Consider the following 21,449-nt stretch of genomic DNA (forward strand, 5'->3'; position numbering starts at 1 on the left):
TTCCTAGGGACTAAATTCATTTTAATATGCAAATAATTGATGAAGAGCATTAAAATACTTATTTATCAAATATCCAGTGTTTCATAGCTGAAGATTAGGTTCCTATATAGGTATTTCCAGATTGGTAAGAATTTTTCTTCTTGTACTTGATACAATTTTTTGCAGATAGACATCAGAAAAGGGAAAGATTGCTGGTCTGAAATCAGGTGTATCTTTAGTGAAATACGGATTAATCTCATCTCGGCAGGTTTGAAAGTCTCATTTCATCTTCAATAAAATAGTTTGTTAGCTTTAAAAATTGAATACTTATTTCTAATTGTCTTAAGTAAAATGTACCCAATAGCACAGAAACATGGGTTTTAATTAGCATAGTATTATTTAAAAGTATCATTATTACTTCATAAGATCTGTAAAACATTTAGATTTTCACCAATAACACTTTTTAAATTTTACTTAGAGAAAAGAAAGTAAAGCCATTTTATATCAAACATGGTGGAGTTAAATTCACAGATTTCCAAATACATTTTGCTTTTTATTTTTGGATTATAAAACACGTATTCATTGAATATAAATGACCAAAAACACAAGCAGAGAATTGAAAAAATAAACTTCTAAGAGTACTAATAGGATATTTACTATTTACCATTTAGTTTTTTGTTTAATATCTTTTTCTGATCAATTATTTGTAGAGGCTTGAAGTGATATGGCATACATTATTTTGAATCTCATTTTTTTCACTTTGTACTGTCCCATAAACACTTATTCAAAACTATTAATATTCCTCAGACAATCCGTTTTAATGATTAATTTTACACATAAATGCATTATTGATTCTTTAATTCTTCTCCTTGTTTAGACTTTACGTTGCCTCATATAAAAGTGAGATGCACTTCTTTGGACATAATTTTTTTTCTTCACCTTCCTAATTACTTTTTAGGGTACATATGTGATATTGTAATTACCCTTTTAAGACCTGATATTCTAAGAATGGTATAAATTTCAATTTGTTCTTCAAAAACGTTCACTTGTATTACCAAATATGGCTAAATAATCATTATGTATCGTCATTATTTTAAATAAGATTTCAGAGTACTTAACTTCAGATGGTAGGATATCAATTAATTGGAAAGCACATGTGTTGTATATTTGTATTTAAATATAAATACACACACAAGTAGGTATATACACACACATATTTAAGGCAGAGCTTTTGAAACATGTCTTATTTTTGTGACTAAAATTAGTGTTAAAAAAGGAAAAAAAAAAAATTCCTAACTTGCGAAGCTTGAAAGTAGTATTTAAAACACTAACAATGCCAAACGCTGATGGGAATCTGATGCAACAGGAACTCTCAATCATTACTGATGGGAATGCAAAATGGTACAGCCACTTCGGAAGACAGTTGACAGTTTCTGACAAAACTGAATATACTCTAACTATGTAATTCAACAACTGTGCTTCTTTGAATTTACTCAAAGAAGTTAAATACTTATTTCCATACAAATATCCACATGTGGATATTTGTGATAGCTGTACTTATAATTAACAAAATCTGGAAGCAACCAAGATGTTCTCAATTAGGAGAGTGGATAAAAAACTATGGGACATCTAGATGACGGAATATTATTCAGTGCAGAAAAGAAATGAGATATCAAGCCCTAAAAAGATACGGAGAAACTGTAAAAGGAACTGCTAATTGAAATAAGCCAGTCTGAAAAGGCTACATACTGTCTGACTCCAACTATATGACATTCTGGAAAGGGTAGAACTTTGGAGAGAGTAAAATATCTGTGGTTGCCAGGGGTTAGAGAGGAGAATGATGAGCAGGCAGAGCACAGAGATTTTTAGGGCAGTGAAACTATTCTCTAATGGACTACAATGGTGGATTCCTGTCACACATCTTTCAAACCCACAGAATGTTTAATACAAACAGTGAAGTTTGATACAAAGAGTGAAGCTTAATATAAACCCTGGACATTAGGTGATGCTGATGTGATGTGTCAGGGTAGGTGCATCCATTGTGACAATGAATCACGGGTATGGGATGCTGATAGTGGTGTGGACGGTGGTTGTGAGATGGCAGTGAGTATACAGAACATCACTGTATTCCCATTCAATATTGCTGCAAAACTAACACTGCTCCAAAAACTAAAGTATATTTCACACCCTTTAAAAAAGTATTTCACTGTCGTTTTAGTTTGCATTTTTAAGATACTAGTGAAGTGGAGTCTACAAATCCCCCGAATCTTGATGGCACTTGTGACTTTCTTTGGCCAGTATAATGCCAGATGTTGAGGCTGTTGAGGCACACCAGTTTTGCATCTAGGCATCTACGGATCTTACATATTTCTATACCTTTTCTTAGAACTTTAAATCTGCTTAAAATGGATAGTGTACTGGAGGATGAAAGACATGAAACTCAGTCACTGAAGCCAACAGTGTAATTATTGTCAAATGTACAAACGAGGCCATTTAAACTAGCTAGCCCCAAGAGGAGCAGAAAGTTTACTGCAGACCCATAACGGAGACCCTGCCAACATCAGCTAAGCCTGCAGGCACTGCCCAATTCACCTACAGATTCCTAAGCTAAACGAACGTTCACTGATGTAAGCCACTGGGATTCGTGATTTTTACATACCATTCTGGCAATGGAAAACTGACACATTCTACCTACTTAAAATGCTGTTATTATACAAAAAGTTGAGTATGCCTATAATTTCATAGACTATTGAAACACTTGTGTAATATACTATTTTTTTATTTGCATGAAGGTCGGCAACATTATAGAAAGTACCATTATTGTATAATTTTATTAGAAATTAATATGATATTGATAGGAGATAAAGCATCTCAAGAAAAAATGTGGCAACAGAGTAGGAAATAATGTTAACGAAGACATTAAACTATTCTCATTGAAAAATTAGTAGAAAAAAATGATTTCGTTTCTCCATAAAAATGTATGAGAACTTATATGTGAATTTATTAAATAATTTTCAAATAAGAGAATATTGCCAGGTAGGAAAATTGCCTTTTGACTCAATGAACTTATGAATAATATCAATAGAAGAATGGTTCCTAAGGAGGCGGAACAAATTTGGTCTACGTGTTAGATTATTAAGGATTCATATACTAACTAATTCACTTGTTAACTATGTGAAATTGAAAAAAAAATTAAATATAGAGATAGATACTAATACGTATCTCATAAGAATGTCAGAAAGAAAGAGATGAAGCACACTTTCAGTAGTACTTCTTTTTCCTTCTTGACTAACATTAGTATTCAGGTGCCTTTACATACATTTATAAAAGCTGTTGCAGGCCATGGTGGCTCATGCCTGTAATCCCAGCACTTTGGGAGACCGAGGTGGGCGGATCACGAGGTCAGGAGACCGAGATCATCCTGACTAACACCGTGAAACTCTGTCTCTACTAAAAATACAAAAACAAAAACAATAACAACAAAAATTTAACCGGGCGTGGTGGCGGGAGCCTGTAGTCATAGCCACTCCGGAGGCTGAGGCAGGAGAATGGCGGGAACCCGGGAAGCAGAGCTTGCAGTAAGCCGAGATCTCGCCACTGTGCTCCAGCCTGGGCGACAGAGAGAGACTCCAAAAAAAAAAAAAAAAAGGAAAGCTGTTATAGTCTAATGTGAATTTTGTTTATTTTATGTGGTGCACTAATTACTTGACAGCAAAGCTCTCAGAGAAACATAAAGTGCCAATATTTATTTTAAGTCATCAATCAGGAATGAAACACATCTGCAAATAAACTAATTGAAAAATAGGCTCCATTGATAAAATTGCGACATACTAGGAGCCGTATTAAAATGCATATTATAATAGAGATAGATGCATTTTAAATGTTGTTTAAGCAATTATATTGCTTTGTAAAATCATGTATATTGGACAATACTTCACGTCAAAAACAAACACCTCACTTGGTAATGCATACACACGCTCACACCTATGTAGGTCACATATAGATATTTAGACTTCATACTTCCTTTCACTGAATTACACTAGTAAGAAAAACCTGATCCATTTATGTAAAGGATTTTAACAAATGTTAGATGCTGTAGCAGTTTAGTTTAAGTCAAGAAAGAATAAACAGATATCAGAGCTAACAGAAGCTTAGCATATTTGAAAATGTCCTAAGCCCAGAAAAATACAAAATTTTTGATGGAAAAATATGTAAATTGTGAGAAAGCAAATATGGATTCTTTGTATGGCATAATTTGATTACAGAATTTGAAAGACAAGATGAATTACTGTTAAATACTCTTAGAGATGTGTCATGTCCCATTACCAGTGTTTTGGGGAATGGAGTGGTTGCCCACCCCAAGGCTGCAACTATCAGCCGATATAAAAAGCCCCTAACACAGAGTAATTATTTGCAAGATGGCTTTAATGGCGATTTCCCAGAAATATTAAAAAACACTGAAACAGATTGAAAACTAAATCTAATTTTAATACATGGGAGAAATACTTATTAGGTCTGAGGATGAGAGGATGAGTTTACTAACTACCAGGAAAAAGGGCAGTGATGCTATTATTATTCAAAATAATAAATTCGTAGAAACTCTTGCCCAATAAGATTATTTTTATTAAGATAATATTATCTTTGCTTGGAAACAACAAATAAGACAATATTTCAATTATACTTTTGAAAAGCAAATGTTTACTAATTTTTTTTTTTTTACAAAATAGCAAAAACATAAACCCTTCTTAAGATTACTACTTTTATTTCATTTTAAAACTTAAAATTCTCTTTCTAAATGTCCTACTAAAAGAGTCATATTATTTAAGATATACTATATGCTATTGCTTGCAAAAATAAGTTTGTATGTGGAGATAACACACATATTTCATTAAGTTAAATGTGATTTAATCTATTCTATGTCCTGGCTATTAGGCATCCAGAAGGGAAAATGGTTTTAATTTTCTGGACTTCTGTCACTTCTTATAGATTAAAAAAAGGCACTGAACTAAAGTTTCCCACCCTCCCCCACTCTAGTCTACTGTACAATATATCAAACCTATCAACTAACAAGTCTGTAATTTCTGTATTTTTTATTCCACAGCTAATTTTCATAATCCTTCATTTTCTCTGGCGACATTTCTAGTACTCTAATGAACTTCATTTTGCACTTGCTATGTATGATTTTGTGATTTATCTTATGCCACAATTCTTACAGTTTATTTCGGGAAAAAGAACTTATCACTTGGTAGTTGTTTGCACTTGGATAAAAATGACTGAATTTTTCTTTATAAAGTCAAGGAAAGGAAATGTACTGCCGGGCTAAGACTAAGCATGAAAGATTTCATCTGAGAGGGACAATTTGTCAGAAAATCATGAGGAGGTGCATATGGAAGGGTATAATGGAAGCAGTCCTGCAACATTAACGATATCATTCACTCTCATCCATCCTGTAATAAATCCACACACACCACACTGAGGGCCAGTGCAGTCTCTGCTGCTGATTCTCACAGGCAGAGCTGTAGTCATGCCCTAGAAGGTGGAGCCCTGTCTCATCTCCAGGGCAAGCGCCATGATGGGTGTCCTAAGGAATGAACTGGGAAAATGGAAATGGCAGCTCAGAAAGGTGGACAAAAACTAAGGGCTTAAATCATCTTCAGAGTGCTTTTCTTATCATGGGCAATGAGTTTCTACTCAGCGAAATATAGTTTAACCAGTGCAAAGACTAAACTGCAATCATAGGGATAAAATAGCTTTCTGAAAATTATTGTTTCTTTTATAAAGGTGTCATTAATAAATACCATGGTGCTATCCAGAAATTAAACCTATGCCCATTCTGTTAAACTCAAAAGTGTAGTCATACTTGGCACTTACAGAACAGTGTTAACCATTCTAATTACATGGTAATTATGAGAGATTAGGTACATTCTTCTATTTAATTAATAAAGTTTGAGGGCATTAAAATATATTTTGCCCAAGTTCAAAATAGAATTAATAAGCAGTAATATGGTATTTATATATGTAATGGTGTTATATGAAAGCACTGAGTTATACCATGTAAAGGAAGTAAACCATTTAATGAAGAATATTTTATAAAGGAATTTAAATTTAAATTTAGTAGCATTAATACAATGAAATGTGGTGGAATATCTGAAACTATACAGCCCATGCTTTTAATCTTGTTCATCAGTGTGACCTCGGGAATTTTATTTAATTTCCCTAAGTTTCTGCCTTTTCATCTGCCAAAGGGGATACAACATTTGCTTTGCAGTGTTACTGTGAAATCCCATAAAGCCGGGTCTATAACACATATAATCTTGCTGCAAAAAACACCTGCTAAATAAATATGGGCTCTCTGGAATCTTAAACTTTCCTCTCTTATTTAAAGGTTATAGTCTGATGGTTATAATTCAGGGTATTTTACAGAAAAATTCACAATATAATATCTTAATGAGGTAATAATTTGATAATCTGTTCATTAAAGAAACTCAGAATATTTAGAATCAATACAGAAATTCCAATCTATTATCCGGACAATTTGTAAGTATTACATTTTCAAGATGTTTCAAAAGAAGATTAGCTCTCCCTGACAAATAAGCTCCCTCATTCAGACAGGCCAGAAAGGTTGCTGACAGGTGATACAGGTTTTCATAATCTGCTTAGTGTCATCAAAATAACAATGATGGTTGACAGCTCAACTGTTCCTCTTAGAAGTTCATACAAATGCTTTTCATATCTCAGCACTAAATTAGAATTTCGTAAAGAATCTTTTTTATGCCTTCATCAAGGACAGAAGCCATTTTTCCTGGCAAAATGTACCATATAGAATAACTTTCATTAGTCACAGCTAATAATGCTTGGAAATAATATTTGTTCTTACACTTTACTGGCACTAAATGAGTGTTTACTCTAAGGTCTGTTTTAAAGAGCTTTTTAAGTGTTCACTCACTTAATGCTTCCAATATCTTCATGAGATCAACATCATTACCACCGTTTTACAGAAGAAGAAATGAAGCCAGAGAGGTTAAAAGCAATCAGCCCAAGGTAAGCCTGCAAAGAAGCTAGTCCTGGAGCCATAATGTGAATCAGCTATTTGCCTCCAAAGCTCATGTCCAAAACCTTCGATCAGGTTAATATCATCAATCTTGTTAATGTCATCTGTATTTACAAGATTATAAACTCCTTCACTTATTTGTTAATGCATATTTATTGAGATCCTTTTATGTGTATAGGTTTTATGCTCTACCTTAATAGAAAGAGTCAGTTTCCTTCACATGGTGGATAGAATCTTAGTGAAGATGGAAGAGCAGAATATGAATAAGTCTGATAATGATAGTATATGTTGTTAATTATTTGTTAGTATATATCAGGTACTTCAGAAACACTTTTATTATTTTAATTCTTTTGATTTCTACATCAGCCTGATGAAATAGATCGCACCCATTCTACAGGGGAAGAAACTAAGCCACAGTTTAAATACCGTTTAGCCAGTGCATGGTTTAAATAACTTGCACTAGGTAATACAGATAATAAATGGGAAAGCCAGGACTTGGATAAAAAGGTTTAGCTCCAGGGTCCACACTTTGAACCACTGCTTAAAGGCTGCTTGGAGACGGTTTTAGCAGTACCAGGAACCTAATGAATTCTTGCAATCAACACCAATTTTGTATGAGAAAATACCCCACGGGCAGGGAAGACAGGGTCCTGTTTTATTCCCTGGCTATATAACATTTACGAATATAAAAATGAATTCATTTTATGTCCTTAAATTGTTGCATATAAAAAAATCCTGATTTATTTATGGGCTTTTGAGAAAAATGAATACTTACAGGTAAAAGTATGACGCTCTGAATTTTAAAAAGTTGGAGTCTATGTTCTATTAAAATTCCATGAGAAATGCACATAACAAAACATACACCCCTGATTTCATCCCTGTGAGCTACTTACATAAAGTTTCTCCCGTTTTCTAATTTCTGCTGTTACTGACCTTTTTCAGCTTTCATTCAGTAACTGATAATTAGGTTATAATTAGTGGGGGCTTATTTTGTTTGGTGTATGTGCCTATGCATGGGTATGTGTATTTTTAAACATCAAAGTAAGTTCAGAAAAATCACAAATATCCTGCATATGAGACCAAATTGGGTCAGCAATTTTCTCAAGAAATGGTTGTACTCTATTGATTTCAATTGTTAAATGAAGAGGTATGTGGGGAGAATTATGTTTGATTTTGCTGGGCAGGCTGAAGCTCTCCTGCAGTTGGTGAGGCTGGAAGTCTTGAAACACAGTTATTTTCTCTTCCTGTTTAAGGCCAGACTACTTTTTCTAGGGGGGTTGTAAAGAAGTGTTAGCACAGAGGCTCTGGTGGTTGGTAGTAATTTACCAGTTAATTGCTGGCTAATGTCGTTTTTTAATTACCAGGGTATCTTGCCTTAAGGTAGAGTAGTATAGAAAATAGTGACTTTAAGTAAAATTCATATTTGTGTGCGTGTGTGTCCAAAACAGAAAAGACAGGTTTTACAGTAGTTATTACTGAGGAAGTCAGACAGAGCTAGTAATTAGAGCTTCAAAGGACTGTACCTTCACTGAAAAACTATCTTACCAAAGTGCTTTTGGATTCAGAGAGAAACTATGCTGTTTTTCTTCCTATCAGGGGAAGCTAGCCACCCTGGATGAAAGATGTGAACAGTCGAGTAATGCCACTTTGTTCATAGGAGATGAGTACATTCAGCTAAAAACGGTAACGGATCAGAATCTGAAATAGTTTACTGAGAGGACAAGTGAAAAATTCAAACGTTAAATTTGAAGATCCCTCTACTGAAAGTGAATCTACACTTTTAAAACTTAAAAATAGTCACCGAAAAATAATGTATCACCTACTATGTGCTCAACCAAGATCTTAAGATAAATAAGAACAGCTTCTACTCCTTAGCGAATTTACACTTCAAAGGGACAAGGAAATGGGGGGAGGTGGATAGAGGAGAAGAGGTACATATTTGGATGAATCATATAATTGTATTTCTAATACAACATAGTAAATTCTATCACAGAGATAAGATATATGAACACAGACATATATGAATACAGACAAATAAAAGAATAAATCTGCCAGAAAAGGCCACATACGTAGGGAAAGAATCATGTAAATAAGGAAGATTATTATGAGGTAGATAGTTGATCAGATTTGTAGCTAAGGAGGTAACAAGTTAGTTTAGCTGGGAATTAATTGTTAAGTGTTAAGTTGGTAAGGTCAACCAAAGAAACTCCTACAGGTTGCTAGTGGTGGGTATAAACTGATACAATCACATTGGGGAAAAAAAGGTGGCATTAAAGGTTAAGATTCCTAGAGTTCCTTCTAGACGTTAGAACCTACAAAAATTCTTGTACTTGTGCAAATGTAATGACCAACATTGAACGTAGAAGAATGTTCATAAGATCATTGGTTGTGATAGCAAATTAAACAACAAAAATACATTGGAAACAACTTAGGAGAAGAGATAAATAAATGAGATTTGTTCATTCAAAGAATGTATAGCAGTAAATAAATGAATTACAGCTGCACAAGGAATGATATATATTATGTGCTAAAAACAATATAATGTTTGAATTGTATACAAGGAAATATGCATATACAGGCATATAAATGTTTAGATTTATGCATTTATTTTATATGATTTATATAAAGAATTAATTTATATAAAATTTATATTTATGCATTAAACAGGCATATAAATATAAATATTTATGCATATAAATATGCATAAATAAAAGCAGGAAAAGTATTCAGGATTGTGGTTATCTACATAGAGTTACAAGATATTGGTAAAGTTTGTGTTTTCTTTCTTCTGTAGGATGAGATATTTCATAATAGTTTAAAGAGTCAATGATGACAGTAGGTTGTACTACTGCTATGTGTGGGGTCTAAATGCAGGATCTGCTGAGAATTATGAACCTTGGTGTTCTGAACCCAAAACTGTTTTTTCCAACTTAATAAATACCATTGCATAGACCAGAGGAGCATCTCCTGTGCTTAAGAGGTCTTAGCCAGCAATAGGAGACCTAGGATTGCTGGTAGTCCTTGCCATCAATTCTTCCCAACTCAAAGCGGCCCTTTAGAAGGACATACCTCAGAGTGCCATAAAAAATTAGCTGCCTCTCAGTGCAGATAATGGCAAATATCATATTCATTCCAAAATTACTTATTCAGGGCTGATTATCTGGCAGGCACTGTCTTCCACCTTGGGAAAAGAGAAGTGGGAAAGATGTCAAAAATCCTGGCCATATAGAGTGTCCGTTCAGTCTGGGCAAGGGGAAACAGACACTAAACAAGGTCATATAAAAAGAAACTGTCTTGTGATGAACATGCTAGGGAGAGGAGGAAAAAGAAATTAAAAATGAATGAAGCCAGTGTGTATTTCAAGTTTTAACTTTATATATGACTATCCACATCTATCAATTCTAGATAAGACATAAAATGCACGGGATAAGGACACAGCTTTGATAAATAGAGCTGGCTGGATAACTGCAGATGGAGAAGTTCATTCAAAAATTATCATCTTACAGCCGGGCGTGGTGGCTCATGCCTATAATCCCAGCAGTTTGGGAGGCCGAGTCGGGCAGATCACTTGAGGTCAGGAGTTTGAGACCAGCCTGGCCAACATGGTGAAATCTCATCTCTACTAAAATACAAAAATTATCTAGGTGTGGTGGCAGGTGCCTTTAATCCCAGCTACTCGGGAGGCTGAAACAGGAGAATCACTTGAACTCGGGAGGCGGAGGCTGCAGTGAGCCGAGATCATGCCACTGCTCTCCAGCCTGAGCAACAGAGTGAGACTCCAACTCAAGTTTAATATATATATATATACACATTATATATATATGTATTTTATATATATTCTTATTAGAAGGTAAAATGAAGAACTGTGGGAATATCTTATTTTTGGAAGGCACGGTAACTAATGATAGCATACTGCATATATACTGTAGCCATCTTCAGTACATCCATAATTGCTATGAGAAATGCCACTGGATTAATGATGAAGATAAAAAAATTGAATTGGTGAAAAGAATAATGTAGATATGCGATACTTTATTTAACAAGGTATTTGAAAGAACACAGGAATTAAGACTCAAAAAATGTATAGTTTATTTAAAAATGTTAGCTTGAAGACAGAAGGGAGAAAAGTAAATATGGTAACTCTCAACTTTAGAAAGGTACACTAAACGGAAACAAATGTTTTCATCCTGCAAAAGTAAAAGCAAACTTTACCAATATCTTGTAATGCTATGTATATAACCACAATCCTGAACACTTTTCCTGCTTTTATTTATATTCCTGTTTAATGCATAAATATAAATTTTATATAAGTTAATTATTTATATAAACAAAATGTGATAGAAAAATAAGAATGACTCTGGTCTGTAGCTATAAAGGGAAAGCTATCTTGAAAGGACTAATATTATTATAAACATATAATTATGGTTATGTAATATACATGATGTTTGAAATGAAGAAAAGTGACAACCAAAGAAAGCGAAGTGGTTACATACAGATCTCCCTTACATATTCTGATTTTTTGACCTTTTAAAAATGTTATCAAAGATCTATGTGCGTGTATGTGTGCATATGATGTGTATGAGAATATATGGTGGTCTTGGAACATTAAAAATTCCTGTCCAATTGAAATAATGGAATCAGAATACCATATTTGAAGTTGTATTCAAGCAATTGCTAACAGAACATCATTTAAGAGAGTAGAATGATGGTCAGCAGAGGCGGGGAACCGTAGTGGAGGTGGGGAAAGTGGAGATAGTAACTTGGCACAAAAATCTAGTTAGAACAAATAAAATCTAGTATTTGATAGCACAAAGGGTGACTAGAGTCAACAATAATTTACTGTACATTTTAAAATAATGAAAGGAGTAAAATTGGATTGTTTGTAACAAAGAAGATACATGCCTGAGAAAACAGATACTCCATTTACCCTGATGGGATTATTACACATCATATGACTTTATCAAAATATCTTATGTACCCTATAGATATATACCCCTACTGTGTACCCACACAAATTAAAAAATAATAAAATTTAAAAGATATTTGAAAATAATAAAACTATATAGTGATTTAATGAGATGATTTGCTTATCACTGAAAGGAGGGTTTAGGCAGATGCCAAGTGACCAAATGGAGAAAATACTGTAAAATGACCTCTTGTAATATATAGATAGTTGTTCTAAAATTTCCCAATTCCTTCTCAATCCAAAATGACGATGACATTCAATTCTTTTCTTGGGATTTTCTTTCAGCCAACTGTCATCCCACTGATCATGCAAGATTTCTTTTCCCGGTTTGTTCAATTAATCAATTGCTTCAATTATTACCCAGGTCTAGGTATTCTTGACTTCTCTCTAAGTCACAGCATTCATTAATTTGCTCTCCCCATTTGCTTAATAAATATTACTTATATTTTCATTCCCTTTTTTCTTTTTTTGCTGGCTAGTTACCATATCTAACAGAATTGTATCAGCTAGAGGCCACCAACCCTTAGTTGGTACTTTTGTTCTTAAAATCAGTATTTTATTTTTGTAACGATCTTCAATTCTCAAATATAGAACTAATTTACTTAGAATAAGTGTTGAGCCTAGAAAATAATACTGCCTCAGTAGAATGCCTGGATTTGATAGACCTGCGAGGCTAGTCTATTAGCTAAACCACAAAGATGAGCAACTGATAACATGGAAATGGGTTGTACCGACCTCAAAAAATTGAAGTTTGAAAATTTCCCTCTTCAACATATATATATATATATATGAATTTCCCTCAACTAACTTCAAAATTTCAAAAATTTCCCTCTTCAACATATATATATATATACATGAAATAGTATATATATATATACAGACACCTGCTCTCCTAGCCAGGAGATTATTTATTTCTATCCTAAGTCTTTCATCCTGTAGTATAAAGTCATTTCCTTTTTTTTTTTTTTTTTTGGTTTTCTACAACTGAGTATCTCAAAAAGCAGAATAATTTTACTTTCTACAAAATGAAAAACACAAATTATTTCCAAAAATACAAGGGCATATCAATCATACATATCATGCACAATATCAGTCATAATGATGGACTTCAACAAACAGCATAAAACATGTTGGCAGCTATCCTTGCTATGTTAAAAATATTGCTATGCTAAAAATATTTTATCAATATTTTGATAAAAATAACATGCCCAGTTTGCTCAAATAAAAGATGTTAACAGCCACATATTTCCATGTGTTGGATAGCAATAGTTACAATGAAAGTGAAATACATTTTGTGCGGATCAATAGTACTCCCCAAACAACTGACACATTATTTTCTACTTCTTACTAGAGTATGGCAACTAGTCTTTGGTATTCTCTGTAGATATGAAAACGAACACAATGCACTAGTTAAACATAAAATTGGTTTTATTTTACTGCTCTGATGGAAGAGGATTACAAATTATTTAACACCCTTCAAGTATATACAACATAATCTCCAGTATTCAGGATTGCTAAAGTTTGTAACTACATAAGGAATTCTGAATTATTTCTGAAAAACTACGAATGACTACATTGAGCTAGAAAGTGTGTTCTCTTACAAAGAGTGTGTTACCTTATAGTGTGATTCTTTTCTGAAAACTGTATCCGTGTATTTTACTTCAGCTACATGAAAAAAGTTTTTGTGCCTGAAGGAAGGACAGTTTTCTTTCTGATTATAAAAAGGTCAAAACGTAATTTTTCAAAAGACATGCCTCAAAGGAAAATGTAAAATAAATAAATGAATACATACCAACAGTCCTATGGAAACAATCCCTTTTAATTATCTCCAGGACCATGTTGCATTATATTTTACATTCTGGCCAGCTGAGGTTCAAATTAAATAGCTCCATGGGTGACAGGAACCCTGGGGTCCATGAGGATCCTGAGGACACAGGTGACTGTGCCAATGATTTCCCAGGGATGGCTTATCCAGCCTTGGTGTCAGCATGGGGCAAAGTATTGGGAGTCTGATGCATGTAGCCATGTAATTACACATTCAAGTATATTTTTCTAATTAATTTCAATATGCCCGAAAAGCTTACAAGGCTTGAACCTGAAAATTCCTGGGGTTGAGTCATTGGATGGAATCAATACTCCCTGAAGTGAGAGACCTGGTCCTATCATTCATGAGCTTTTGAAAGATGCCTTTTGATAGAGAAAATCATATTACTGAAATTTCAAAATTTGAAGAATATGCTTTACCTCTTTCATAATATTAATTTTTAGTTAAAAAATGAGGCTGAAAATGTTTTCAGCAACTGATAGTCTTGTTGCTATTTAAAGTAGCACAAAAGAATGTGCAGGAGCATAAACATTGCTCCTACCATATGATCAATGACCCCTAAAGGACACCCAGGCAGTAGGCAGAGAAGGTAGGAGCAGAGCCGAGAACATAAACATGATGGCTAGAGTTGTTGATATTTGTGTCAAAATATTCCCAAATGAGAGGGCAAAGTGAGCCAACTTTTAGACAAAGAAGTGATTCAGATGCATTCCCAGATAATCTCATAAGTGAGAATGTACCTACTAGCCTTCAATTCAACCTCTAGTCACCCACAAGTGGCCTCATGCCTTCATCCCTGGCCTGGGACATGTATCCATGTCTAGGCAACAGTTACTATTTTCTAACTCTGCAAACACATTGACTCCTGCCCAACTTTTCTTTGCCTTTAGTTTCTTATTTGGTGAAGACTCTTCAAAATTATAATTTATTGGGAAAAAAAAATGGAACCATGGCTCATTTCCCTCCACGAGCACATGCTGGTTTATCTTGATGTGCGCAGTGACAATGTTTCTTCTCTGGAAGGTTAGGCCACCTGCCCGCCCAGGCAGGCTCCTTACACACAGAATTGTGACGCCTTACAACACGGACTGAAGCTAGAGTCATTTTCTCTTTTGAGATTCTGTATCTGAGTTAGAATCAGGTGTCAGTGAAGTCAGAAAGAGATGATTCTTGCTAAATCAATACCGAGTGGGGTTTAAAAAACAAACAAACAAACCATAAACAGCCCAGTATAGGAATATCAGTGAAGTTAAACAGCCAGCTTTAGACTCACTCCTGAGGATGCAGAGTTCTAAAGAATAATAGCAGTCTGGTCAGCAAGCGAAAGATAGTTGCTTATATGTGAAGATATCTGAGGTCTCCAAGCAAAGGCAGAATGGTCTAAAAGCAGAGTAGAAAAACTGAAGACATCAGTCAAAAAATATAAAATGAGCCAAACTGGACTTTGCTGAAGCCACCGAATTTTCCCAGATAACTCGTGCTCATAAATTTATTATAAACATTCAGTAAACTGCAGCAAACTTCATTAATACATTATACAATCATTTTGTAATTAGTTATTTTTATAAAAGAGTGATTTAATTTCCAGTTGATCTTCCATTTATGAGGGATGTGCTATGGAAGAATAGGGTCACCATCTGATGGCAATTATAGGCATTAGTCAATGTAGTTCAGGAGAAATTCCAGGCTTTTAGATTCAGTCATGCAGTATGTTACTAGAAAGCAGATATACAGAGATATAGAGGTATACATGTTAAATGAAGTAATTCAAAGCCACATGATTTATAATATTAATATTAATTTTAATGTGAAATATCACTTCTAAAAACAGATTCATTTCTTAAATTTAAAGGCACAGTAAGTAATATTCACACTTACTGATTAAGTGTTCTTTAAACATTCTAATGAATCAATGTGCTATGCTGTCTCGTGATCTAAATTTCCCACACTTAAATGGCAGGTAGTAATAGCATATGTGTGTCAGAACTAAACCTACTGAATGTAGTCTTAAAATAAAATATTATTGTCTTTGGGATTTAAAAACACACACTTGTAAATACTGATATGAATAACCTTTGATTAAAAAATTGAAGTAACAGAGCTAGATTGTCTTTGAACCAAGAGCATTAAGTTGTAAAATCATAGTGGTACTTACCACAGTGAAATTCATAACTTTCAATATCCATATTGTCATGGCTAAGTTAACTATCATGGTAACCAACAGCAGAAGGACAAAGAAGTATAAGCACCTCTTTCGCCATCCATAAATTCCCACTGGATAAAGTTGTGCATTCTCAGTCCTTGGCAGGTTATTCTGTTGGGTTGCTAGTATGTATTGTTCTCGTGTCATCTGAAAAAGAAAAAAGAAAGTAAGAGAAGGAAGGAAAGAAAAGAAGCATTAAAAAAAAAAAAAAAACACATGATTTTTCCGAAACAAAAGATACAATGTACCTTAAAATAATTGGCAGTGAGTATTCAAATAACTATTGTTGTGTAATTAAAATGTTATAGAAATCTTCGAATCATTTTCAATATAGTTTTTTAGAGATGTTTAATTCATTGTTATATCCACAAGATATATATTATTTCCAGTCAGATTTGTCCCATTTCAACAGTCAGCTTTTCTCTTGGGATGCTCAGGTCTACCTCCAGTTATCAGTAACCAAAGAACTCTACTCATATCCAAGTGACATCGTTTGGATCTGTGTCCCCACCCAAATCTCATGTTGAATTGTAATCACCAATGTTGGAGGTGGTGCCTGGTGAAAGGTGATGAGACCATGGCAGTGAATTTTCCCCTTTGGTGCTGTTCTGGTAATAGAGTTCTCATGCGACTTGGTTGCTTAAGTGGGTGGCACCTCCCCGCTCTCTCTTGGACCTGCTCCTGCCACATAAGATGTGTCCTTTTCCCCTTTGCCTTCCGCAATGATTGTAAGTTTCCTGAGGCCTCTCTAGAAGCAAAAGCCGCTGTGCTTCCTGTAACAGCCTGACGAACTAGGAGCCAATTAAACCTCTTTTCTTTATAAATTACCCAGTCTCAGGTATTTTTTTTATACCAGAGCGGGAATAGATGGACACACCAAGCCACTCTTAGACTATGCTTTACCTGTTCTTTGCGGTAGAGATTGACTGCATCACTGGGATTTTCTGTACCTTTCTCTAAAAATGCAGGATACAAATGGTTCAGTATATATGCTTCAGTAAAAATATTAGTATATTTGCAAGAACCTATGGAAAGAAAATTCACATTTGTGTGGGTTCATGTAGACAATAGCTATCAAATTAAAAGTTTTATTTAGAATTATGTTGGTTATTTTAGTTGTATTTCAATGAGTTATCAGAAAAAAAATTAAATCTAAGAACACTGTATATTGTACCATACTATTTCATAATGTAATGAAATTAGAAGTCAGTTCTGAAAAAGTGAAGATGATATTCTTTGATAATGCATAAATTCAGGTTCTAGAATTAATTCTTTCAATAAGCAAATAGATTTTTTTTACTGTCTTATACAACTTAGAAATAATGATAAGAAGACTAAAACAATATGAATAAGCATTGATTATGTCTTAAGTGTACAATTTTCAGGAATAACTAATTTATTATCAGAGGGATGGAAACTGATTTTTATAAAATTTGATTTTCTATAGGGCAATAATTGTTCATTATTATTTCTTTAGGTTTTTCTCAGATTGCTTTTATACTTATTAAATGACTAACCTAACAGAAATACTTCTGAATAAATTATATGCAAATAAAAATAATATTAATAAGTAATTAAATTATGTTACACAATATAAAATATATGTACTGTAAAATTATCATTATAATGTTCATTGACTCAATCCTACTGTAGATAAAATGTTGAGTTTTTTTTTCCATAGGTTTTTGGGAAACAGGTGATATTTGGTTACATGAGTAAGTTCTTTAGTGGTGATGTGTGAGATTTTTTATGCATCTATCACCTGAGCAGTATATACTGAACCCAATTTGTAGCCTTTTCTCTTTCACCCACTTCTCACATTTCCCCCTGAGTGCCCAAAGCCCAATGTATCATTCTTATTCTTTTGCATCCTCACAACTTGCTCCCGCTTATGAGTGAGAACATGCAGTGTTTGGTTTTCCATTCCTAAGTTACTTTTACTTCTTAGAATAATCGTCTCCAATCCTATCCAGGTTGCTGTGAATGCCATTCATTCATTCCTCTTTATGGCTGAGTAGTATTCCACTGTACATATATATATACCACAGCTTATTGACTGATGGGCATTTGGGCTGGTTCCATATTTTTGTGATTGTGCATTGTGCTGCTATAAACATGAAAGTGAAGTGTCTTTTGTGTATAATGACTGCTTTTCCTCTGGGTAGGTACCCAGTAGTGGGATTGCTAGGTCAAATGGTAGTTCTACTTTTAATGATTTAAGGAATCTCCCTGCTGTTTTCCATAATGGTCGTACTAGTTTACATTCCTACCAGTGGTGTAGAAATGTTCCCTTTTCATTGCATCTACATCGATGCCTACTACTTTTCGATTTTTTGATTATGACCATTTCTGAGGTAGTAAGGTGGTATTGCATTGTGGTTTTTATTTGCATTTCCATGATCATGAGTGATGTTGAGTATTTTTTCGTATGTTTATTGGTCATTGTATATCTTTTTTTTTTTTTTTTTTTAGAGAATTGTCAGTTTATGTCCTTAGCCCACTTTTTCATAGGATTTTTGTTTTCTTGCTACTTTGTTTGAGTTCCTTGTAGATTCTGGATAATAGTCTTTTGTTGGATATATAGATTGTGAAGATTTTCTCCCACTCTGTGGGTTGTCTGTTTACCTTCCAGAGTGTTCCTTTTGTCATACAAAAGCTCTTCAGTTTAAGTCCTAGCTGTTTATCTTTGTTTTTATTGCATTTGCTTTTGGGCTCTTAGTTATGAAATCCTTGCTTAAGTCAATGTCTGGAAGGGTTTTTCTGATGTTATCTTCTAGAATTTTCATAATTTTGGGTCTTAGATTTAAGTTCTTGATACATCTTGAGTTGATTTTTGTATAAGGTGGGAGATGAGGATCAAGTTTCATTATCCTACACATGGCTTGCCAATTATCCCCACACCATTTGTTGAATAGGGTGTACTTTCCCTACTTCGTGTTTTTGTATGCTTTGTTGAACACAAATAGACAATCTAAGGTCACACCTCAAGGAACTAGAGACACAAGAAAAACCAAACCCAAACCCAGCAGAAGAAAGAAAATAACCAAGATCAGAGCAGAAGTAAATGAAATTGAAACAAACAAACAAAAATACAAAAGATAAATGAAACACAAAGCTGGTTCTTTGAAAAGATAAATTAAATAAATAGACCATTAGCAAGATTAACCAAGAAAAGAATAGCAAATCTCCAAATAAGCACAATTAGAAATGAAATGGGAGATAATACACTCGACACCACAGAAATACAAAAGATCATTTAAGGCTTCTATGAACACTTTATGTGCATAGACTATAAAACCTAGAGGACATGGATCAATTCCCAAAAAGGTACAACCCTCCTATTTTAATTCAGGAAGAATTAGAAACCCTGAACAGACCAATAACAAGCAATGCGATTGAAACTGTAATAAAAAGTTACCAACAAAAAGAGTCCAGGATCAGTGGGATTCACAGTCGTATTCTAACAGATATTAAAGAAGAATTGGTATATCAATCCTGTTGACACTATTCCAAAAGACAGAGAAAGAGGGAGCGGGTCACAGTGGCTCACACCTGTAATCCCAGTACTTTTGGAAGCCAAGGCAGGTGGATCACTTGAGGTCAGGAGTTCAACACCAGCCTGGTCAAAATGGTAAAATCTCATCTCTACCAAAAATACAAAAACTAGCTGGGTATGGTGGTGGGCACCTATAATCCTAGCTACTTGGGAGGCTAAGGCAGGAGAATTGCTTGAACCTGGAAGGTGGAGGTTGCAGTGAGCAGAGATCGTGCCACTGAACTCCAGACTGGCCGACAGAATGAGACTCACACTGAAAGAGACAGAGAGAAAGAGAGAATCTTCCATAAATAATTATACGAAGCCTGTATCACTCTAATACCAAAACCACAAAAGGACATAATGACAACAAAAAACTACAGACCAATATCCCTGATAAACATAGATGCTAAAATCCTTAACAAAAATACTAGCTAACCAAATCCAATGGTATATCAGAAAGAAAATTCACCACGATCAAGTGAGTTTCATACCAGGAATGCAGTGATACGCAAGTCAATAAAAAATGTGATACACCACATAAACAGAATCAAAAACAAAAGTCACATAATCATTCCAATAGAGGCAGAAAACACATTTGACAAGATTTGCATCCATTTTTGATTAAAACCCTCAACAAAATTGACATAGAAGGGACATACCTCAATGTAATAAAAGCCATCTATGACAAACCCTCAGTCAACATAACAGTGAATGGGGAAAAGTTGAAAACATTCCCTCTGAGAACTGGAACAAGACAAGAAGGCCCACTCTCACCACTCCTCTTCAACACAGTACTAGAAGTCCTACCCAGAGCAATCAGACAAGAAAAAGAAATAAAGGGCATCCAAATTGGTAAAGAGAAAGTCAAATTGTCACTGATTGCTGATGATATGATTGTACACCTAGAAAACCCCAAAGACCCCTCCAAAAACCTCCTAGAACTGATTAATGAATTCAGCAAAGTTACAGTATATGAAATTAATGTATACACATCAGTAGTTCTGCTATACACCAATAGTGACCAAGCTGAGAATCAAATCAAGAACTCAACCCCTTTTACCATAGCTGTAAAAAATAAAATAAAATACTTAGAAATATACCTAACCAAGGAGCTGAAAGACCTTTACAAGAAAATCTACAAAGCACTACTGATAGAAATTACAGATGACTCAAACAAATGGAAGCACATCCCATGCTCACAGATGGGTAGAATCAATATTGTGAAAATGGCCATACTTACCAAAGCAATCTACAAATTCAACTTTGAGAAATTTTCATAAAAATTATTTGGTTTCTCCTCTTTGTGTTTTAATTTCAGAATTACTATAACTTCAAATTGCATTAATGTACGTTAAATCTTATGTCTCCATTTTTTATCATTGAGGCATGTTATGCTTCGTACAATAAAAATAGTTGGATAAGCTATTAAAATATCATAATTTTAAATGAATTGGAAATGCTGATAACAGTAGACGATTCACAGCAAGTTCTCTCATAATGTAAGTGATGTTATTTATTATTATTATTTAACTTAATATTTATAATGTCCTTAAAACTGGCCATAAAACTTTATTCCTTAATTAAACTCTGACTTGGTGTAGATGTGAAACCCGTTATGTTTATGTAACATGAGTGTTACAACAGATGATAAGTTGCCAAGGAATTGGCTTTGCCTGAGGAATTTGGTAGAATTTCATGGTTCTGACAGTGGTTTTGATAATATAGTAGCGAAAACATAAAAAAAGAATAGGATGAAGAGAATTTGGTTAAGGTGTACAAAATATAGTCCAATAGAAGGAATCAGTTCTAGTATTTCAGCACAACAGCAGGGAAATTATAGTTAACAATAGTTCATTGTATATTTCAAAAGGGCTATGTGGGAAGACT

General features: G+C 34.1%; 1 protein-coding gene across 4 annotated transcripts in view; it reads right to left on the reverse strand.

Moving 5' to 3' along the window:
• SGCZ (sarcoglycan zeta) overlaps nucleotides 1-21,449 on the reverse strand; it is a 1,168,508-nt gene that overhangs the window by 473,701 nt on the left and 673,358 nt on the right. For 3 of the 4 annotated variants that reach the window (XM_023219159.3, XM_023219160.3, XM_023219158.2), the window contains exon 2: nucleotides 15,977-16,171. In XM_023219159.3, the coding sequence (XP_023074927.1) occupies nucleotides 15,977-16,171 (195 nt within the window). The remainder of the gene's footprint in view (nucleotides 1-15,976; nucleotides 16,172-21,449) is intronic. The other variant, XM_023219161.3, reaches the window with a different exon arrangement.

This window comes from Piliocolobus tephrosceles, chromosome 7 (genome assembly GCF_002776525.5).
Source record: "Piliocolobus tephrosceles isolate RC106 chromosome 7, ASM277652v3, whole genome shotgun sequence".
In the NCBI taxonomy this organism is placed as follows: domain Eukaryota; kingdom Metazoa; phylum Chordata; class Mammalia; order Primates; family Cercopithecidae; genus Piliocolobus; species Piliocolobus tephrosceles.